This window comes from Chenopodium album, chromosome 14 (assembly GCF_948465745.1).
Source record: "Chenopodium album chromosome 14, dcCheAlbu1.1, whole genome shotgun sequence".
NCBI classification, from domain to species: domain Eukaryota; kingdom Viridiplantae; phylum Streptophyta; class Magnoliopsida; order Caryophyllales; family Amaranthaceae; genus Chenopodium; species Chenopodium album.
In genome coordinates this window covers 5,784,131-5,808,514 of record NC_137847.1, presented here as the reverse complement: position 1 = coordinate 5,808,514, position 24,384 = coordinate 5,784,131, and the positions used below count along the sequence as shown (strand labels likewise).

The following is a 24,384-nucleotide window of genomic DNA, read 5'->3' as shown; positions in this document are numbered from 1 at the left end:
CAAATTATTTATAATGATTCTCACTTAAGTTAATGCTTAATAATATCACATAATTTAGATAACGTCAAACACATTTAGATATAATATACGAGTACAATTTAGGCCCCGTTTTCTTCACCTTATATTTGCTGAACTTAAATTATTTTTACTGAACTTAAATTAATTTTACTGAAATGAAATTATTTTTTCTGAACTGAAATTATTTTTATTGATTTTCTATTATAATTCTTCTTTAAGAAAACTGAATTTTACTAAACTGAACTTATTTTTACAGAACTGAACTTATTTTTACTGAACTGAACTTATTTTTACTGAACTGAAATTATTTTTACTTAATATTACTTTTTTAAGGTGAAGAGAATAAGGCCTTATAAGAAGATAATTCATGCAATTTATGGAGATTTGATTATTCGAACAACTAAAAAAATATGCTAAATATCGATCACTATTAGATTTGAAGTTTTGAACCCACTCACAACGTCACACTTAATAACCCCAAATCCCCATTGACCGGCTTGGATTTTGGACCGGTTTCATCAGTCTATTCTAATTCATGTCTTAACCATAATCGGTCTAGCCTCTGAATCTTGAATTTTAAAATTTTCGATCTTCGATACCGTCCAGTTTGGTCCAATCTTGGACCGGTGAAACAGCCCTAATTCCTCCTTCGTTTACTTAACAGTACTTCCCCAACCTCCTTGAGCCTTTTCACGTTCAAGCTGGATTGCTGTAAGCCTCCCTCTCTCTCTCCTCCATTGAAGCGGCTTCTAAGCTTTCTCTCCTCCATTGAAGCAGCTTCTCTTCTTAGATTAATGTTTTTCCAACTTTTTCTTTAATTAATCATCGAATTCAATTTCACAAATCTAGTATTAATCGTTAATTTCATTGTCACTAAACTCAATTTAGGGTTCATATTCTGAAGTTGTGAAATTGAACCAGTTGTTACCCTGTTTCAGCTTTGATTTTAAGCTAATTTTTGTGCTTTCGTTTGATTAATCGTAGTTTCAGCAGGAAGAGAGATGGGTCCAGCTCCATTTACTGATATTGGCAAGAAAGCCAGAGGTAATTTGGAATTAGGGTTTTTGTAGTTGTGATTGATTTTGTGATATTTTGGTTTATTAATTTGATTTTATACCATTTTATACTATGATGATGTGATTGTGATTGTGATTGCCTTTTTGTCATTTTATTAGATTGGAAGTGTTAATTTTGTATGCAAATTTCAACTACTTTGTATTTAGGATGATGCCTTAATTGCTTTGTATTTATAATGATACCTTAGGCATAAAGAGTTTGGTGCGTAATTTATTTGTGTTTTTCGAGCTTTCTTGGTAAGGGGATGAATTCGGATAGCGCAAGTCTTGGGTGAGACGGCTTACCAATAATTCACTGTGAGGCATTACATGTTGCGCAATAGCTTATTGTGGGATCTTTCCAAACAAAATGTTGCGTAATTTGAATGTTTGTTACCTTGTCTGTTTTGAGATTCCTTAGGCAAATGTGCTTGAAGCAAAATATTAGTTATGGAATGTAGAAGTTTGATGATGAATTGTAAATGACTATGGTCTTTGGAAACATTATTAACTATGGTAGTACTGTATGACTCTGATTTCATAAACCCGTATTTCAGAATAAGAAATGAATTTGGTTATAAGATTTTGAGATGAGAATTTTTAGTATCGAAGTTGTGAATTTCACCTATGTGAATATAACTTAAGTAGTTTATCATGAAAAGTCTGGAAATTAAGCAACCATCTTCACGAGCAATCATACATATATTAATCCCTTCATTGCCCAAATGCTGGCATTTATGTATTGATCATTAGTGTGTGTGTGTGTGTGTGTGTGTGTGTGTGTGTGTTTTCCCCACTGAACATTTTGAAAATTTTGTATTCTGTAAATATACTTGAAAATTTTCATTTCTATGAATGAATTATTAGCTATCATGAAAATAGTTGGCAAGAATTCCAATTTTATTATTGTTTGTGGTGTTATTGGAATCATTTTGGGCTTTAACACATGAACAAATGAATTAATATTTAAAGTTGAGCCACTACGGCACTACCCTGCAAACTAGTATGTTAGATAAGTCATTTTGCACCTTGAGCCCTTAATTGAAAAAATTAAAAAGAAAAATAAAAAGGTGAAGGTTGAAGCTTATTTCTTTCAGCTCTTTCTCTTGGATGGACCCTAGGGGTGATTGTTCTGGAACAATTTTAGAATTACAAGTTACAATGAACTTTTTATTTGTTAATTTCTCTAGGATGCATTTTGTATAATGTTTCATCTCTAAAACTTATTCTAGCTCCAATATTGAACTGTTGTGAAGTATTATATCTGACATTCTGCTGGATCCTGTTCATAGCTTGCCTTTTTCTTCATATTGTCTGGGTTCTCTTGGAGATGGTTGCTAGTAGGCATGCTCGGAGTTGAAAAGTCCTTTTGTTATGAGATAAATTATGTCTGTTTGGCATGTAGACTTGTATGATTAGATCATAGGGGGCATACCTTTGGTGTGGTAATGATACTTTCTGGAAGGGCATACTCGAAACTAGTTTTGGACACTTCTATGCGTATACTGTGTGGTTTATTGGTATGCCTGGGTGACCTGTGAGTTGCTTAGCAATAAGCCAATGAGTCCTTTCCTTATTATTTTATGACAAAGCAATATATGATAACTACTAGACCCAGAATTTTCTAATTTTTTTTTTAAAAAAATTTAGACGAGAACAGAGAGGAAAAGATGTATTATTGGAGTGTTACCATACCTGCTAAGAGCATATGGTAGACTGATAGTTCACAGTATGTTTTTTGTGACATTATATACCTCAGAAACTTAATATTTTGCCCTGTGTAAATATTGGGTGTTAAATGATATTGATAGCCTGCTGGAAATTTTGGTCATCCCTTATCAGTGATTTGGATGCTAATTGAAGAAAGATACTGAACATACTAAAATTTTTTATTTTATTTTTATTTTCTAATATATCAATTTCTGAAGTTCCCGTTATTTATTTATTTATTTATTTGTTGATAATATGGTGATTTTTCACTTGCAGATGTCTTAACCAAAGATTACAACTTCGATCACAAGTTCACCTTGTCAGTGCCTAGTATCACTGGAATGGTATGGATGGTTTCTATCTTAAATCAATCTCTTATCATCCAAATGAAGTTCAGCATGACTGCGCAGTTTATATTCCAGCTCTGCTGAAGAAGAAATGTGGGTTGTGATATTGAGAATGACCTTTTTCTCCATGAATGTCATTTACCCCCTTTTTTTTTTTTGGCGTTGTTGTTGTTGTTTTAATCATGTCATATATATAGCTGGGCCTGATTGCCTGAATGATTAGTATCTATGCTCCAACTTGATCAATGGATTTTATTCACTACTTCATTAGTCACAACACAAGATGGCCTGGTATTGGTTCTCCTTCGTTGGTTTCCATAAGTTGCAATAAGTGCCGCTTACAGCCTTTTTCTTCAGAACTATACCATGTCACTTCATGTCACTTCTATGTTTCTATACGAATTATTATCCATGAGAATCATATTATCCAAATCATTTTGTTAATGGAACATATTGCATGCAACATCTTTCATGAGATTTCTGGTGCACTTTTTATCAAACAGTGTCTCTTTACTCGAATTGATCTTATTTATTGTTGAATAGTACTTGCTGATTCCTCAAGTATTCTAAAATTTTGATTCTTTGTAATCAGGGATTGACAGCCACAGGTGTCAAGAAGGACCAAATCTTTATTGGTGATATAAGTACACAGTATAGGAGTGGAAACATTACAGTTGATGTGAAAGTTGACACTTATTCTTATGTAAGTATATGTTATCAAATTTCCCTTTTTCATTGTTTGTTTTGACCCCTTGTCTATGTTCATCTATGTGCATATGAATCTCTCCTTTGTCCCGTATGTTTGGCATAACTAACAGGACCAGAGTAGGATGTTGCTGATGTATATATGATCCACACTGATAATTTTAATACTTGTTCTGTAGGTTGCCACAAAAATAACTTATGATGAAGCTTTACCAGGCATTAAAACAGCTCTTAGCTTTAGCATTCCTGATCAGAAATCTGGCAAGGTATGCAATTTTTTTCCTTCTAGCTTGTTTTTATATCCTTGTTTGTTTTATATACCCATGGATTTGAAATTTAAGTGTAAAGAAGGGAATTTAGGAGTTCGAGGGTATTTGAAAAGATGGTTGTCTTACTGCAGACTGTGCATGTACATGTTGTATGCAAATTATTTTTGCTGAATTTAAGAAATATGCGCTTTAAAATTCCCACATTAGAATCTAATATAAGGGCAAACAGAATACACAAAAGAGCCAAAAAAGAATCAGTGACAGAGATAGAGGGCCTGAAGTACTGATGATAAGAATACACACACATAGCAAACATGCTCACTCCTTACATCCTTATTTAAAAAATGCTACTGTTTGGGGTTTCACTCCTGTTCTCTCCTACCAGTCATTGGTCCATGTTCCCTTGCTGACTGTTGGTCATCCTCTCATCCATAGGCCTGTATCCAGTTTAGCCACTCCTTAACTTGGTCTTGTGAGGATGCTTATACTTGACCCAACTTCTGCTCTGGCCAAGGATTCTATAGCCAGCTTAAGGTGCCAGGGTCTCCTTTCTCACTTAAAATTGTTGGCATTACAAGAAGTGGATCCTGTGACCATTATTTTGTCTGGCATGTATGCTCAGCTCTAGTGTTGATGGGTGTTCCTATTAAGGGTAACATGTCAGCTCTAATTTCTGTATCTTGTCTGAATTGTTATACGTAGTATAATAATAGCATCAATGTATGGGATTATTCAGGATTGTAAAGTCACTGCCTGTAATAGTTAACATGTCTGGCATGTATGCGAAATTCTAGTGTTAATGGGTGTTCCTATTAAGGGCCATATTTCAGCTCTAATTTCTTTATCTTGTCTGAATTGTTATATACTAATAGCATCAACGTATGGGATTATTCAGGATTGTTGAATCTAGAGGCCTGTAATAGTTAACATTGAGCACTCGTTATCCAGCCCATATCTGCAAGTGTTAGAAATAAGTTTCAGATATTTACAATATTTGAGAGCTATTAAAAAAAATAAAAGTAAAGTAAAAGTAAAAAGAGTAGGGAATTTATGTATTGAATGCTTTGATTTTGTAGATTTCTTTTAATTTATACCAGATGTTTATTTGTATCGATACAGTTAGATGTGCACTATCGGAATTATCATGCTGCAGTGAACTCTAGTGTTAGCTTGAATCCTTCCCCTACATTGGACGTCAATGCTGCCATCGGCAATGAGGACACCAGCTTGGGTGGGGAAATGGCATTTGATACTGCATCTGGTTCATTCACCAAATACAATGCTGGGATTACCCTCAACAGACCAGATTTTTCTGCAGCCCTTTTACTGTATGTATAATGTCATTCCTAGTTTTATTTATTGTTGAGGTTTACTTGCCGGCTTGATGATTTGCTATTTGACTGAATTTAACCTTCTATAATGCTGATGCTTTAAATTGATGTTCTATTTTATTTTAAGTTCCTGCTTAAGATGAGGGCTAAAATCAATTAACTTGCTCTATGTGATATGTTTCTCTTCCTTTCTTTGGGACTGGTAAAATTAGTGATTTGTAGTTAGAATTGGCAGGAAATTTTATGCTATCTCCGAAAACTTGCAGTCATCTTACCAAATCATTTTGTGTAAGAGATTAATCTACATACACCTCAGTCACCACATTGACTGCACCAATCTCTATGTAGCACCTACCAGTGTTTGAGATATCAATTGCTGATCTTTGAAAACTCATCGGGTATAGATGGAGTTGCATCAATTTAAAATGGAAAGTTGAGTATGTTAGCAGGTGTTGCCAAAGATATCAGTTACTTGTCTGGTCACCTAATGTGATAATAATGGAGGTTTAGCCATGCGGATTGCTTAGTAGAAAATTATTTTAGAAGGTTATTAACTGTTTGAGTTGAGGACTAAATGAAGGAGCTACTAGGGTAACAGCAGATTGGATAAGAAAGGAACCTGCCACTGATGTGCATGCTAAGCACAAATCAGAAGATGGGAGTTAAGAAAGAAACTTGTTTGTTGTTTTCTGGACATTTTATTGTTGCCCCTAGACCCAAGTATTCTCCTATTTCTTCTGTCACACATAACCCTTTTACCATAGAGGTGGAATCGTGGAGATGAAAAGAAGCATGTGTTGGTAAGCAGTGGTTCATCTTGAATGCCAGTCTTAATATGCTGAGACTACATTGTTTATGGTACACGTGCTAGGTTTGATGTATCAATCTTAAGCTCGTATGCATATCTAACGATCTCCTGAAATTCAAGGCTGCAAATTTGGTGAACCTTCAAATCCTTGATTGACAATATATTTTTCCTTCTCTGGCCATTTAATTTCTTTTAACATCAATAATCGTTTGTTATTAGGTTGTCTGGCCTTAGTTCTCTTTAACATCTATGTTCCTAAAATGCAGGATGGATAAAGGACAGACTCTTAGGGCTTCGTATTATCACACTGTGAATCCTTCAACAGCTGTTGCAGCCGAAATGATTCATAGATTTTCTAGTTATGAGAACGGGTTTACAATTGGTAGCTCACATGTAGTTGATCCTACTACATTGCTGAAAACTCGTTTCTCTGACAACGGAAGGGTCGGAATGTTGTGTCAGCGCGAATGGAGGCCGAAGTCCCTGGTAACTTTTTCAGCTGAGTATGACACAAAGGCTCATTCAGCCTCTAAATTTGGCGTTGCCTTGGCTCTGAAACCTTGAGATACTACCATTGTGCAACTTTTGGTAATACTCTGCATCGATATTTTCAGATTATACAATATTTATGACCCCAAATGGGTGTTGTTTACCCAAACGTCAAAAACTAGACTGAGATGTATTCATGTGTAGAACATTCTAGAGCATTGATGGGTTTTAGACCCAGTTTTGGATAGTTTGAAGATGCTACTACAAACGTTCAGCATCGCATAGCTTTATTTTACCATAGATTTTATGCTGATTGATAATGAATCTCGTCTTGAGAGAGATTTTCTGCTATTCTTCTTTTGAAACCATAATCATGTTCAAAATTTTTACAATAATTTCTGTAATACTCAAAAATAAATGTAGCTCTGCATTTACAGTTTAGTTATGCATGATCTTAATAGTGTAATCAGTACGATCTTTTCTAAGGAAAGACAGTTTCAGTTTTCTTTCCAATTATTGCAGGGAAAATTTGGAGGGATTAAATTATACTGGGCAAGATAAGGGAAAGGAAATGGTGGATCTATTTTTCTCTCCCTTTTGATAAACCAAGTCCCTCCATTGTTGGAGCGATTTGGAAGGAAAAGGAAATATTTTTTTTTATGCCCTTTGAAAACGAACAATACAAGGCTTGACTGGGAAATGATTTTGGCACACCACATTTGATTTTGACACACTTTTTAGGTGAGCATAATTTTGTATGCTCTCTCACATATGGGTGTGCTTGTGCTATTATCAATTAATAGTGTGCTAAAATCAATTTTCGGGTTTAATCTCATGACTGCGAGGTCCAAATAATACAAATATTGTCTAACATTAGCTGATATAATATCCAAATCCACTAAACTCCACAATGGTAAAATCCAATAATAAGATTGAAAAGGTAAATAAGATCACACCATCTTCTTTGAGAAATAACAAATCTGATGAATGAAAATGTGAATCCATGCAGAGTCAGAAATCAGAATATTAGCAGATTTGATCCGTTAAGAGGTTTAATCAGAAGATTCTGTTGCATTTTGTTGCTAACGATGGCTTTTTCATTGGTTGTTCTTTTTCTTATTTACATGTAACGTGACCACTGTATTTGTCAGCTGATGAACGATTTTTATTTGTTTTTTTTTTTTATTATTTAAAATTTTACAAATATTTTAAGTAAATTTATTTTATGTTTATACTACCTCCATTTCATATTATTTGCAACAATTTAATATAAAGTAGGGAAGAAAAATGTCTAATCGTTACTCCCTCCGTGTTTTTTTAAGTGACACACTTTCCTTAAATGACCGTTTTTTTTAAGTGACACACTTCCTCTTTTAGAAATTCCTTACATTTTAATAATATATCTCCACTCTACTATCTCTTACTTTATTATTTCTCACTCCTTTCATGGTCCCCACTTCCTCTCACATTCTTTTACTTTATCATTTCTCACTCCTCCAACCTACCCCACTGACATCTTATTTTATTAAAGTCAATAAAATCTCCTAAAACTACGTGTCGGTCAAAGTGTGTCACTTAAAAAAAACACGGAGGGAGTACAAATAATAAGAAACGAAGGTACTAATTTATTTTTATTGTACAAAAGTTTTAATTAAATTCATTTTATGTTTATAATTTTATTTTACTGTATTTTTTACGGTGGGAACTTCTGACATTAGGAATACAGAGAGCCAGAGATTACTTTATCGTTGAATTTTACTTGCAAGTGTAAAAAACTAAAAATAGAGAGTTTCATGAGTACTCCGTAGTAAATAACAACCATCAATTCATCAAATCCTTTTTTTTTAACCTTTTACATGCAAGTTAAGATATGAGCCAAATTTGTCAGAGGATCATGTACCAAATAATCGAAAATGATTTTGCTAGCAGCCTTTTTCAGGTAAAAGAACTTCTTTTTTTTTTTTGGATGATATTGTCTAGCACTAATCTACTACCGAGTACTACTGTAGTAAATACTTTTTTGGATGTAATTCTCATTTGCCAAAAAAAAAAAAAAATTGTAGTTAAAAATTGTTTATTAATCATACAAGACTTTATCATAAAAAAGAGATTACGGAGTACTAGATTTATTCTAGCCGAGAACCCGACTATAAGTTGGTTGTTTGGAACGAAAATCTCAAAATACTTTGTAGGGCATTATTGATTTGGATTTTCCTATGGGGCCACTTTTGAGAAAGAGCGGTCTAATAAGTCCCTTTTAAAAATAATTAGACTAGATAAAAATTACGAATTAATGGTCTGTTCACTTCAGCTAAACTTCAGTTCAGTTCACTTCATCTCCTAATTTCTTTCTCTCATAAAATATTCATTGCAGTTCAGTTCACTTCAGTTCAACTCAGTTCAGTAAATGTGAACATGCCCTTAATTTGTTTTGATAGTTGATATATACCTTACATATTTTTTTTAAAAAAATGGTAATGCTATATGTAGCCTCATGTGCTGTATATAAACATTAAATATACTCTTGAAAGTTATACATCATATAAAATTAGAAATTCATGACTAAAAACACGCGTAAATCAGTGTAATTAGTGTTTATATTTTTATGATTTTTTATTTTTGCACGATTTTTAGTGTGTATTTTGTGCTTATATATAGCCCTTAGGGTTATGTATAGCATTTTCCTTAAAAAAAAAATTACAGTATTTACTAGAAAAAATAAAGGTATACATTGAAACATTAAATTTCCAAAGCAAAAATTCCTTCCTAATTAAATGGATGCCAAACAAAAGGAAGTAAATTAATTAACAAAGTCAATGCAAGATAAATGTATAGTTGTTGCCTTTGTTTGCCTTGCAAAAGTATTTCAAATACTACTATATGTTTAATTTTGTTGATCAAGGCCAATAATAAAACATCAATATACATATAGGGAGAAAGTACAAGGTTCCAAATATAAAATGAACATAAGCTAATTTTTAATTTGACAATGATTATGGTTGTAATTATATATTGATCAAAGCTTAATTATAAATGTTTAGGATGAACAAGTGTACGTACCAAAATAAAATTCAGTTTTAAATAATTAGACAAGAATAATATATTTTCTTTTGTATAAAATTTGTAAAGGAAATTAAAAAAAGTTTAGTAACAAAGTAACATCTGAATATTGGACAGCTTATATTAGTATATATAGTAGTATAAATTATATACGGACACTACATATGGTACGGCCAAATGGGTCAAGGTGTTTCACATGTTTGAGCTAATAATTCTTGTTATTTTCTTGCAACTTTTTTGTTCAAGTGTTAAGTCCAAATCTTACCTACATAACTTTTTTAAGATGCATAAATATTGCAAATATTTGAATGTACTTCAATTTGTTCATTATTATTTGGGGATACTACTTCAAACTGGCTTCCAGCTCAATTGTCACTCAAGTGGGGGTAGTATTTTTATTTATTGCCTACAATGGCTACAAAACTTTGCAAGTGGGGTGAACATACAACATCAAGGATTGTAATCTAGTTATCGATTGTTGGATGTTGGCTGATTCATTTATTTTGTTCGAATAATAGTACGTATGTACTAATTACATAGTATTATTAAAAAAAAATGTACTAATTACTCGATATATATGTATGTATAGTACTCTAGACGACCTCTAGTATTAATAAGTGCACGTTTATGGTGGATGTGGATATAAAATACAAACAAATAAGAAGATTAGAAAATTACTATGAAAGTATTATCGGAAAGGCAATAACAATTGTATTAACTTTACTCGATCATCTATTGATTTTGTTCTCTTTTTACACAAACTTTTGTACATGCAAGGAGGATGAGATTAATGCATGCAGGACGTCGTATGACATAGCATGATTAAACGGCAACTGTATGCATGCATGAAGGATGAGAAAGGCCAAAAGTGACCATGCAAATACGATATGGATATGTTTTATTGGGGGTGTGTGTGGGTAACTTTAATTTAAACACCAAATTGGATTAAAATAAACCTCTTATAGATAAGTCTACAAACTCTACATAATACACTAGCCATGGTCGAGGGAAGGATGGGAGGGAATAGGATAGGGGCGATTTTCAACTTTGATAACTGTGATAAGTAGGGATCAAACCCATGACTTCAAAGTAATAAGCTGAAACCAATGAACTACATCAAATACATTACTGATGTTATAATCTATTTAGAATTAATACTCCGTAGTAGATATCAAAAAGGTTATATCTTTCATTTAGCAATCAAGCAAGATTTGATATAGTTTAATTTGTTGATTGAGAATTACTAATAAGCTCTTAACCTTGAGGTGATAAGGTCGAATCTTTCCATTTGCTTACCTTTAATTTGTCTTTCAATTCAACAAGATGTCTAACCATTATATATTGGACTAAAGGCTTGTTCTGATTTATTGAACTGAACTGAACTGATTGGAGTTGAATTGAACTGAGCTAAACTAAATTGTTTATGAGAAAAGAAAATTAGAAATTGAATTGAATGATTGGAGCTAAACTGAAGTGAACTGAACTAAAATTGAGAACCTATTCTGTACATCCGGGTTATTTACTCATTAAAATTTGCTCATTTTTTAAATGAGCAAAAAAATTTTTTACTCAATAATTAAATGAGCAAAAATTAATGAACAACTTACCCGGGTATACAGCATAGAGGCCAACTACATAATAAAGAATTAAAATGAGGAAAGGTCCAAGAGGAAAAGAATCATCATCATGATATCTCCCTTTCTTTTAATTTGGCGCTGAATCCCAAATTTATTAGCACTATTGATTGTTTTAAAGATTTTCATTCCCTTATCAAGCAAGGTTGTTCCTTTTACCCCAAAAGACCAAGAAATCAAATCTGCCGTTACTAATTAAATTTTATTTTTATGTAGTTCTCCACGATACTGCATACACTAATCTAGTTCAAAATAAAAATAAAGTGAAATTAATTTCATTGTATGTATTATTAATACAACTCTAACTTAGAGATGTGTCAACTAAAAAGAAAAAGAAAAAAAAAATAGACTATAATTTATAACACTCTATTTATTTCGAAACAATTAACACATTCCCTTATGATGTTAGGCATAGAGTTTAAGAAAATAATAGATGAGGACAGTACAATAATAGATTTAGTTCATATATATTTAAAAGTGAGAGTGGTAAAAGTTAATTAGTCCTGGTGAGTGTGGTATATATGATCTAATAATAGTAGTCTTTTGTCACTTATAGATAGTAGTGTGTCAATTATTCTTAAACAGTCAAGAAAGAAAAGTGTGTCAATTATTATGAAACAACCAAGAAAGAAAAGTATGTCAATTATTTCAAAACTAAAAGAATATATGTGTCAATTATTTAGAAATAGACCAAGAAAAAAAAGGTATATCACATTCAATTACCTATTATTTTAAAACGAAGAAAATATAAACACAAAGCAGACACGATGTAACGTATGTGGAACCTATGATTTAAATCCATATATAGATCTCAGAAAAACAAGACAAAAAGAGAGAGAAGAAAGGAAACAAATCATAAACCTACTCATAAATCATAATCCCATCCTACTACACATCTCACATAAATACAGCCTAAAAAGAGCCTCTCTTTCTGTCCCTTATGATGATATCCCATGTCCCTCTCACTTGACTACTTATATAAACCCCCTTTCAATTTTATCCCCAAATATTTTCATTTCATCTTCATTTTCATATTCTTCTCACTCACCCCTACTCTACTCCTCACTCTACCTACAAATTAATTTCATCTATAAATTCTGTTTTTATGCAACAACAAATTTTTATCATCACATAAATTTTGTATTAGAAAAAACCCATAAAAAAAATGAGAGAATTTTGGACCTCATTAGCTTCATTAATGGGGGTACTAGCTTTTTGCCAAAGTTTACTAACAACAATTTTCCCACCTTCATTTCGTTACACTTTTCTCAAATTCTTCAACAGAATTTCTAATTACTTCTCTTGTTATTGCTACTTTGATATAACTGAGATAGACGGCGTTAACACGAACGAGCTGTATAACGCCGTCCAGCTCTATCTTAGCTCTACCGCGGCCGCAACAGCTGCGTCCGCGGGTAGGCTAAGCTTAACGCGGTCGCTAAATTCCTCGGCCGTAACGTTCGGGTTGGCACACAATGACACCCTCTTTGATACATTCAAAGGGGTGGCAGTTCAGTGGGAGCACATTGTTACACAACGACCTTCTCAGTCCTTCTCTTGGCGGCCCGTGCCCGATGAGAAGCGCGGGTTCAGTCTTCGGGTCAAGAAATCGGCGAAAGATATGGTGTTGGGCCCGTACTTGGATCACATCATGGACCGGGCCGGGGAGATTCGGAGGTTGAATCAAGACCGGTATTTGTACACCAATTCCCGGGGTGGGTCGATGGACTCGGCCCGGCCCGGTCACCCGTGGGAGGCGGTGCCATTCAAGCACCCCTCCACGTTTGACACGCTCGCGATCGACCCGCGGAGGAAGTCCGAGATCATGGCCGATCTCAAGGAGTTCGCGGGTGGGGAGTCATTCTACCGGGCCACGGGCCGGGCCTGGAAGCGCGGGTACCTCTTATACGGCCCGCCCGGGACGGGAAAGTCGAGCATGATTGCTGCAATGGCGAACTACCTCAATTACGACATCTACGACCTCGAGATTACGGAGGTGTCGTCGAACTCTGAGCTCCGGAAGCTGCTCATGAAGACGACGTCGAAGTCGATTATCGTGATCGAGGATATCGACTGTTCAATCGACTTATCGGACCGGCGGAAGGACAGCAAGCACGGCAAGAGTAGTGGCGGGCACGGGAATTACCCGGGCCCGGATGATGGCCCTGGTGGGCCCGGCTCGGTGACCCTATCGGGCCTGCTGAACTTCACGGACGGGCTGTGGTCGTGCTGCGGTAGCGAGAGGATATTCGTGTTTACGACGAATCACGTGGAGAAGCTTGATCCTGCATTGCTGAGGTGTGGTAGGATGGATATGCATATTCACCTTAGCAACTGTTCTTTTGAAGCCTTGAAGATTTTGCTAAGGAATTATGTGGGGTTAGAGGAGAATGATCTGGATTCCGAGACGATAGCCGAGTTCGAGGCGGTGGTGGGGAAGGCCGGGATGACCCCGGCTGATGTGAGCGAGGTGTTGATTAGGCATCGGAGAGAAAGGATGAAGGCGGTTAAAGAGTTGCTTGTGGAGCTTAAGAGGAGGGCGGAGGGTGGTAAGAATGAGTGTGTACGAGGCCGGGTTTCGAGTTTCGAGGAGCAAGAGGAGGAGGAGAAGAGGGAGCTTGAGATGATGCATAACAATGCAAATGGTGGTGATCAACAAAAGGAAGGCAATGTTGTTGTGGATGATGATGAACTTTTTTTCAAGGAAAATGATAACAAGTTCAATTAAGACAAAATAATATTATTATTACTATTTACAGTGTAATGTTTCTTGGTTCTATTTTTCTTTGATTTTAGGAATTTTACAAGAACATATTATGAAAGAAAAAAAAAAAGAAAAGAAAAAAGATTGAGGGATAGGGTAAAGGGGACAAGAAATTGGCAATGGTAATGATGAAATGAGTGAATTTGATGATTTTGGGAACAAAAAAAAAGTGAAGAGTAGGATGATGTTCATCATATCATAATTTCTTGTTATTGTTACTGTTGAGAACTTGATAAGTTGTAGTTGTAGTACATTATTATTATTATGTCATGAAAGTAAGACGATTAGATGCATGAAAATCAGACATGACAAGAAATGCAATTTACCCCTATATAAAGTGATGTTAATCCCTATTTTGTCATTTTGTATACATCATCTTAATCTTTATAGGAGTATTATTTTTTCTTAATCAACCCCTAAATGAAATGCCTGAAGATTATCTTATTGTAAATTTGTAACAGTAAAATATTACTCCGTATGTTGATTCACAATTTGTGGAATAATTAATTGTAATATTCAATAATAGTAGAGGTGTCAATCGGTTTTTCGGTTTGGTTTTCGGTTCGGTTTATCAGATTTCGGTTTGTAACGGGTCGGTTTATAACGGGTTTAAGTAATTAACGGGTCGGTTCAGTTCGATTTTAAATAAAATCGGGTCAGTTCGGTTTGGGTTTTTTTAACTACGGTTTCTATTCGGGTTCGGTTCTAATCAGATCGGTCTGTAATCGGTTCGGGTCATAATTGGTTCGGGTTGAATTCAACAGTTTGAAAATGGATTTTTTCAGTTTTAAGCGGGTTTCGGGTCAAAACAGATCGGGTCCTAATCGGGTCGGGTTGTAATCGGTTCGGGTTATAATCGGTTCGGGTTTAACTTGGTCAGTTTGAAAACGGGGTTTTCCAATTTAGAACGATTTTCGAGTCAAAACAGATCGGGTCCTAATCGGGTCGGGTTATAATCGGTTCCGGTTGAACTCAGTCGATTTAAAACGAGTTTTGGTTCAAAACAAATTGGGTTAAATCCTAACTCACAAAGTCACAATTAATTAATAAGGGTCATAAAACAAGTTTGGTTGATTGAATAGTGAGTTAAACAAATCAAGTGAGTTAGGATATAATTGAGCAGGTTATGAAGAATTGGGTAAAATCCTAACTCACAAAGTCACAATTAATTAATAAGGATCACAAAACAAGCTGGGTTGATTGAATAGTGAGTTAAACAAATCAAGTGAGTTAGGATATGATTGAGCAGGTTATAAAGAATTGGGTTTATTAGGTCACATAGTACTTATAACAAGTTATGACTCATACATTTATACTCATACACGAATTCAAATCAAATGACTTAGGTTACGACTCATACACGAATTCAAATCAGATCAAATTAAAATCGAGTTATGAGTTAAACAAGTTAGGTTGAATAGGTAACGAAAATTAGAACAAGTTGAAATTTGGTTTCAGTCATAAATATGCTCGGTTAATTAATATGAGTTAAAAATAAGTTGGGTTAATTGAATAATGAGTTGAAATGAGTCAATTGACTCAAGTCATAATCAAGTCTGGTCATATAGATAATGGATTTATCGGGTCATAAAATATTGAAATGTACGGGTACTAAACATGTCAAAATTGAATAAAGGTTTAAAGACAACATTGATCGAGTAATGAATTAGAACGAATTGAGTTGTAAACTTGTAATTGGTCAGGTTATAAACACGTTATATATTTATAGTAATAATTATAATTTATACTTTAATTTTATTAGTTATAGACTTGAATTTATATTTTGTTTTAACTAGCAAGTTAGTAAGTTACTAATAACAGTAAGCTAGTAATAGTTAGTTAGTTAGTTTGTTTGTTATAATCTCTTTAATAGTATTAAATTGAGTTATAATTTATTAATTCTCATTGGCCACTCGATAAAAACACGAATTACCCCCTCATCAAAACACCCTCACAACCGCTGATTAAACTCATCCTTAATCCAATGGCCTTATTCATCTTCCCAATAATGAAACCTAATACGTAGTAAAAAAAAAAATCCCCTAAAAAAAAAATAAACCTAATAAAAAAAAAACCCTAAACAAAATCGACAAACTTCAACTCTGCTTCAATTTTTTTTTCATTCAAATTCTATAATAACAGTTATCCTCTTCAACTCTCCTTCAATTATAACTTTAATAGCACGGTTCATCACCAATTCACCACCCAATCAGGCGATCAGCAAGAACTCACAAGGAACGCGCCTCCGCTACCCACCAATACGCAGGTAATAATTGAACTTTGAAAACCCCTTTTCTTGTCTATTCTTTGTGTTGCTAAATTTTGCTTGAATCTATAAAAACCCAGAAGTGAATTCTTGAATATAATGCAATTTTATGTAATTCCCACAAAATTTGGTAGTGAAAGTAAATTTTGGGTCTTTGAGACATAATGTCGAACAGGTGGTGTGCATATTGTATTAGATGTATACATGAATTCTTAGGTTTTAATTTGTGATAGCTTTAAGTGATAAATTAATTACATGTTTATAGCTTTAAGTGATAAATTTGGGTTGCTCAAAATAGGTTAGTCATTGTGAATAAGGAGCCCATTGCCGGAGAAGTGGTGCGATATGCTCTCAAAACAGAGGGGTGGCAGCGTGTGTAGTTGTGTACAAGAGAGTGGTAGGTTGAGAGGGGGAGGGTGTTCGCTGGGATGTTGGGTGATGTGAAACAGAGAGCATTTGATTTTTATAGCTAGAAAGAGAATAGGTAGAAAAATAATATGTTGCATCATCTAGAAGTAATACAAAGGTGGGTTGTGGGTATGTAAAGTATGTCCAAGGAGAAATTAAAAATGATGTGATAAACTGATAAAAGTGATGATACAAAGTTTTCAATGAATTGAAATAATTAAGATATAATGAGTGGCTGGAAACATGAAGCCATTTTGTGGAACCTCTTCATCTTTGTTGTATACTACGTACTATTTATTTATTTTTATTTTTTATTATTTTTTTTTTGTGGAAATTTAATCTTCAATGTAAATTTTATAACACCTGAAATACTTTGGAGAAATGAAATTTTGACGATTAAATAACTAATTTTATGTCCTTTTTCTGGTTTTAAAGTGATGGATGGTCAAAATGAATTTGATGATGAAAGAGACTCATATTTTGAAACAATGGAGTCTCAAAATCAAACAGTAGAGAACCAATGCGCTACTGTCACTCCCCCAAGTTTACAAGTTGCTAAAGGTAGAGGCCAAGTGTCTAAAGGTGGACGAAGAGCAAATATTTGGAAACATTTTGTTATGAGTGAAATTCTTGATGGTAAAATACCTAAACCAGGTCAAAAACCAACTACCACTTATGCTACGTGTAACTATTGTGGAGCACTTATCAAAGCAGAATCTGGCATGGGTACTTCAACATGTAGACATCATTTTAAGATATGTCCTCATGCACCTAAAGAGGAAATAGATTCTGCTGATCAATCTTCTTTTGATCAAAAAATTTGGTTGAGTAAGTGGTCTAAAGCTGTTATTTGTCATTCATATCCTTTGCGAATGGTTGAGCATAAATATTTCAGGGAAGCAATTTCTTACTTGAATAAGAATGTAAAACATTGTAGGAACACTGTTCTTAAGTATTGTATTGTTGAGCATGACCAATTCAAAGCTTTGTTGTATGATACTTTGGGTAAAATTAGTAGCAAGGTTAGTTTTACTTGTGATTTGTGGACTGCCTGTACTAATCGCGGCTACCTTACTTTGACGGCTCATTATGTGGATAATGATTGGGGTCTCAAGTCTCAAATACTGAATTTCAGGTATTGTCAACCTCCCCATTCTGGTTTAGAGGTGGAAAGATTTGTTTTTAATTTGATCAAAGAATGGAACCTTCAAAATAAAGTTTTCAGTATGACCGTTGATAATGCCCGTTCTATGGATGTGATGGTTGGCTTTCTTAGGAAAGATGTCATGAATTGTTCTCCTCTTCCTTGTGGAGGCAAATTTTTCCATGTTCGCTGTTGTGCTCATGTCTTGAATCTAATTGTCAGAAAAGGTTTAGAGTTTGTTGATGAAAGTGTTGATAAGTTGCGTGAAGTGGTGAAATATATTGATGGCTCTGATTCTAGGCTCACTCAATTTGAGCTAGCTGTTTCTGAGGTTGAGTGTGTGTTTAATGGTAAATTGCGCCTTGATGTTGTCACTCGTTGGAATGCCACATACTTGATGCTTCAAAAAGCTTTACAAGCTAAGCTTGCAATCAAAAGATATATCAGTAGGTTTTTGGGGGTTGATTATAAACTCACAGATGATGAGTGGGAGACTATTCAAAATGTTTGCGACTTTCTCTTGCCATTTTATAACATTACCACTTTGTTTTCTGGTTCTCAATATCCTACTTCTAATTTGTATTTTGAGAATGTGCTTCTTATTGAGTATTATATCACCGAAGCTCATAAAGACCCTGAGCTTGCGCCTATGGCATCAATGATGTTGGAGAAGTTTGAGAATTATTGGGAGGATTATTCTTTAATTCTTTCAATTGCTGCTGTTCTTGACCCTCGTTATAAGATTCAACGTGTGAGGCAATTATACAACTTGTTATACGTTGGAGAGGCTGTTGACGCAAAGGTAAAAAGGGTAATGGATTCTCTTATTGAACTGTATTCTTTCTATTCTGCTCAACAACCTACTTCTAGTTCAAGGGAAAAATCCAGTACACCATTTAATGAATTTAATAATGGTGATGATGATGGCGGTAGGTTTCTTGCATTGTCAGCCGCATATAAGGTGAATATTTGTTTTAATTAGTTTATTAATGATTTTGCATGTCTTATCTTGTATTAATTGATTAAAATATTTTTTGTCATTATTTTAGAAGTGTGGTGCTATCGATGATGATGATGATTCAATGGGGAGCCTAACTGTTGATCTTGATGCTTATTTGGCCCTACCTCGAAAAAAAGTAGCAAAGGGAGAAAATTTTGATATTCTCCAGTTTTGGAAAGGACAAGTTGAGTTGTATCCTACATTATCTCGTGTTGCTAGAGATGTTTTGGCCATTCCTATAACATCTGTTGCTTCTGAATCTTCATTTAGCATGGGAGGTCGTGTTTTGACGAAGTATAGGAGTGCTCTTCTTCCCAAAAATGTAGAGATGTTGGTAACCACTCAAAATTGGTTTCTTGGTTATGATACCGATATTGATGAAGATGTTCTTGAAATTGGTAAAGAAGTGTCAACTGAAACTGAAAGTGCATCATCAAATTAGTATTTTGTTGTCTCTTCCACTTGGTGCCACTAACTTGCTGGTTATGCTATTGTTTCTTTTTTTCTTTTCTTTTTTTTTTTTTTGGCTTTTGCTCTATTTTTTTGCCATGGAATATTTATGATTTCTTATGTTAGTTATAGTTATGATTTCTTATTCACATTTTATTTTAGTTACTCCGTCTTTAATTTTAGGGGAAGAGATGTTTGCTTTGTTTTACACCGTGTTTTTTACTCTTTAAATTACTTCTTCCTAGGGAAGAGTTAGAGTTGCAATTGAGCAAGGCACGTACTTATACATCTGTTGATCTTGATGTGCAGCTGATTTTTTGGTTGAGGTTCCTGATGCATCTGTTTCTGCTGCTATTTTTGGTTGCTGCTACTCCACTGCCTAGTGTGGTTGCTGCTGCTGCTCGACTGCATTGTGGATGATTTTTGTTTTATATAATTTCTGCTTAGTTTTCTAAAGTAAATTTGCTAAGTGGTTGGTGTTTTTGTTTACTGATTTGTGGATCTTACTACTACCTAATAAACAGGTTACTATTGTCACAGGACTTCGTATAAATTCTATGGTTGATACACTCTTGTTTTGAGAAAAACTAATACTTGGGGACCTTGTGTTTTTGATCAGTCACCAAAAATGACAAAGAATTGCTTTATTTATCTACAATGAAAGTCTTAGAACTCTTTAAACTGAAGCTAATGAGAGCCATTCATTTGTGATTTAGCCTTCATCAGCCATTAGGCATTAGATTATTCAGTTACCAACTTACCATACATTGACAAAATTAATTTTTCATAGGTGATTTTATTAATATGTTACTAGTTTTGTTTCACCTCAAGATACTTTAGTTACACTTTACTTAGTCTCTCAATTTACTTTAGTTAGTCTCTCAATTAACTTTTTACTCTTACCAAGTTAATAAATTATGAAATAGTCATGTTGTCGTCTGTTTACCAAAGTATCATGATTTGAGTGTTTTTTTTTTTAATTTATTTTTTATTTTTTATTATAATAAATATAATCTAAAGTTAGCTATAATTTTCAGATTTTTTTTAATACAATATATATTATCCAATAAGCCATTACTCATAAAAGGAATTTATATAGGGTTAACGATTGGTCATAATAGGTTATGGACTTATGGGTTATAAATTGATCAGTCATAATCGGTCACAGGTTGTAAACAGTTCGGTCATAACCGGTTACAGGTTGTAAACGGTTCGGTCGCAATCGGTTACAGGTTGTAAACGGTTCGGTCATAACTGGTTATGGGTTATAAACGGTTTGGGTTAATCAGGTTTTTGTCGGGTTTTAACAGTTTCGGTTTACACTAGGTCGGGTTACTATCAGGTTCGGCAGTACTCGGTTCGGGTTGTTCTCGGTTTCGGGTTGCATCGATTCGCTTGAAAAACGGGTATGGTTTCTTAACAGTTTTCAAACATTTGGATTGGTTCACTTTCAGGTTTTATAAAATCGGGTCGGGTCAGTTTACGGTTATAACATAACGGGTTGTTAACGGTTCGGTTCCTTTTCGGAACAGTTCGAAACAGTTCGGAGTCACCAGTTCGGGTCGGTTTTTGACAGCTCTGAATAATAGTCATGTTTTTATAGTCCATAATTTGAACCTATCAAGTTAATTAGCTTTTAAGGAATAGAAAGGATTACTTAAGTTTAGTTTAATTAATGCATCGTATAATGAAATTTAACATCATATAAAAGACGAAAAAATCATATAAGGAAAAAAAATACCTTAATTAACTGAAAATTTTTAAATACGCTTATAGAGAAATAACCAAGTCATGAGGTTTAGAATGATGACGTGATGAATTCTAGCTCAAAACTTCCAAAGCTAATAATATACTCTATATTGAATAACTTCTATCTTTACCAATTTTTTATTTTTTATTTTTTATTTTTTATTTTTGGTAAAAAAATATTAATACATGTTTTTTATGGGGGGCATAAACTGACCTCACTTAATTAAAAATAACAACCTTAGCTTTATTCCAATGGAATAATATGTGTCATGACACCACTACTGTTGGAAGTATGATGCTCTACCAAGCTTGACATATTAATCATAAATTATGCACTTCTATTATCTAAATGGCTAATTAAGTGAATAGTATAATTCTATGAGTATGTGTGTAATTTGTTTTCTTTTGTGAGCTTAGCATACTAAATTAATTAAGAAAAGAATGGACCCATAAATTGTTGACATATATTGTTCTATTAATAAATTATATACTTGTTAAAAAAAAAAAAGGAAGCAAATAAAGCCAAATGAGAATAAATTAGCCTAAGATTAAAAATCAAAGATTGAGCTGGATGGATATTGGATAACTTAAAAAGTTAGCTATCTAGTTTGCATGTGTTGGCTAATTAGTCCAAAATAGAGCTATTTATTTGGCTGACATAAAACTATACATTATACAATTTATACCAAAACAAGTGTTGAGGTAGGACATCCTAACTTTCTTTCTTTTACAATTTGCCACATCCTAGTGGAGTTGGTTTGGTACTCTATTACTATATTGTACATCTTACATTTCCATATGTATAAATGTATTCATCTTTACTTTCCCTTCATCCCTTTTATGAGTACTAAACAGTGGAACAAATCTTCTAACTTAGCTGGTGGGTTGGATCAATGAGTAGGATTCAGGTTTGATGTCGAAGTATTGGTTGTGTTCGTTTCACTATGAGTTCATCTGTTCATTTAAAAACAGATATATATATCCAACTACTTATACGAAATTTTCAAAAATTTACTACCTCCGAACTTTTTAGTTGTAACAAAAGGGGTATTTGTGAGATTTAAAATATTCTTTTGTTGTAACTTAAATAAACGAAGGTAGTATTTAAAATATTCAAAAACTTATATCTAAAAAGCCGAGATGTTAAAAAAACTTACATTGTATGAAATGTTTAATAACTAAGTTATTTTTGTCTCATCAGTTCTCAATGATATATGTATCAAATATTACAAATGAGATGGATGTTAGTTGGTTGACTACGAGTTGCTCAAGTGCATATTTGTTATGTTACTAAAGTGATTGCATGAAGTTCAACCAACAAATACTTGGATTAGTTGTTCAACTTAACTAGAGATATCTGGCCCGGACCTTGAGAACGTAAACTATTGCTGAGTGAGAATTCCTTCTAATTGAGGTCGAACCTAGCTCTAATCCAAGTTAATTAGAATAATCAAGTAGGTGATTGTCAACTCTATTTCTAAGAGTTCCAATAACTTAGTATATATAGAAAAATTAAGGGCTTGTTCTCTTCAGATTATTTTCAGTTCAGTTTGGTTCATTTTCAATAAGTTCAATTCAGTTCAGTTCAGTTCTTAATTTCCTTCTCTCATAAAATATTTAGTTCAACTTCAATAAGTTCAATTCAGTTCAACTTCAATAAGTTCAGTTCAATTTAGCTCAGTTCAGTCAATCAGAACAAGCCCTTAAGTTTCTAAAAATCAGATTGTTTGCAACAAATGCTACTACATAAAAATAAATATAAATAAATAAATAAAAAGAGAAAAATTATGATGGCATTACAAGGTACATGATTGAAATTAAATGGAACAAATTCTTGTGATTAATTTAATGGAAATTCTTGATTGAATACTAATACTAAAGTGTTACTTGAAAATTGAAAGTGGAAAAGTTCACTGGAAAGTGACAAGATTATTGTATTAAAATCCAAGGCAAAGTCGTCTACCAAAATCATTTTCCTACGACCTCATATAAATTATAACTAGAATAATCTTTTACAAAGTACATTGAATATTAATTGGTGCCTTAAAATTTCAGAAAATATTAGGTATCTTGTTTTTTAATAGTATAATTATTATTATTGTGAACTTCAGAATATTTGATTAAATACCATAATGAAAATGTCAAACTTACATTGGTTACAGATTCTTCTAGAATGGATGTCTTCACCATCACATTATACTTCATGGATCACTTAAACCTTAAAATAAACCCATTTGCATATTAACAGTTCATTGAACAAGATGGAGAATCACTCTCTCTTTCTTTAATGATAATTAGTTGCATAATCACTTTAGTAAGGTACTCATATATAAAAGTTAGAGTAAAGATGAAGGTGATGTTATATTCAACGTAAATTATACAACGTATTCGTATTATAAACTTTGTTGATTGAATTGAGGACCATGCAATTTATGTGATGGAAATAAAACAACCCGGCCAATAGATCATGGTATTTAAAAAGTGTACACTATATATATTGTAATTATACATTAACAATGATGTTTATTTTACTCCTAGGCTCTTTTCTTTTGAGCTTCTAGGCAGAGTAGAGCAGGAGTCAGCAGAGCAGATTGAAGCAAAGCCGAGCCGAGTAGAGCAGAGCAGATTTTATTATTATTATTATTATTATAAAAAAAATTAAAATTCAAAACACCTGCAAAGTCAATCAATTTACAAGAAATTGGTGGGGAGCCGAGATACAATCTGGGCCCTCACCCCTCTAGCTATAGCGAACCCGATCCTGCTGAAGAAGTGAGCAGCTGCACAAGCACCAATATCCTGATTCTTAGCGAACGCCTGAACCCGCTTCAGCAACGCAATAGCATCCTTCTCTAATTCCCCCAACGAAGAAAAGGAGAAAGGAAGAAAACCATAGCCAATAGCCCTGCAACGCGCCCCATACTTGTCCCGCTTCCGCTGAGCCGCCACCGACACAACACGACCAGGAACGAAATCAGACAACCCCGATTGCGTTAAAGGTGAAGATCCCGTCAAGTCAACACATACATCAAGGCCTCTATCCCAGGAATAAAGCAACACATCTGCTACTACTACTAATAATAATAATACTACTACTACTACTACTACTACTACTAATACTACTACTACTATTATTATTACTATTATTAATATTATCGCATTATTATTATAATCATT

General features: G+C 33.7%; 1 protein-coding gene and 1 pseudogene across 4 annotated transcripts; both read left to right on the top strand.

Moving 5' to 3' along the window:
- Window positions 1–569: 569 nt before the first annotated feature.
- Window positions 570–7,173, top strand: LOC145578708 (mitochondrial outer membrane protein porin 4-like). 4 transcript variants are annotated; one of them, XM_081636009.1, is made up of 7 exons: window positions 570–808; window positions 1,012–1,062; window positions 3,060–3,127; window positions 3,723–3,833; window positions 4,015–4,101; window positions 5,224–5,432; window positions 6,510–7,173. In XM_081636009.1, exons 2-7 carry the CDS (start codon window positions 1,020–1,022, stop codon window positions 6,805–6,807), a joined length of 816 nt encoding a protein of 271 aa, XP_081492135.1. In that variant the 5' UTR covers window positions 570–808; window positions 1,012–1,019; the 3' UTR covers window positions 6,808–7,173. The 4 variants fall into 4 exon arrangements, with proteins under 4 accessions (XP_081492135.1, XP_081492133.1, XP_081492134.1 ...); XM_081636007.1 differs by having other exon boundaries at window positions 571–729; window positions 1,003–1,062; XM_081636008.1 differs by having other exon boundaries at window positions 571–808; window positions 1,009–1,062.
- Window positions 7,174–12,534: 5,361 nt separating this feature from the next.
- On the top strand, window positions 12,535–14,301 carry LOC145578707 (AAA-ATPase At4g25835 pseudogene; annotated as a pseudogene).
- The last annotated feature ends 10,083 nt before the right edge of the window (window positions 14,302–24,384 follow it).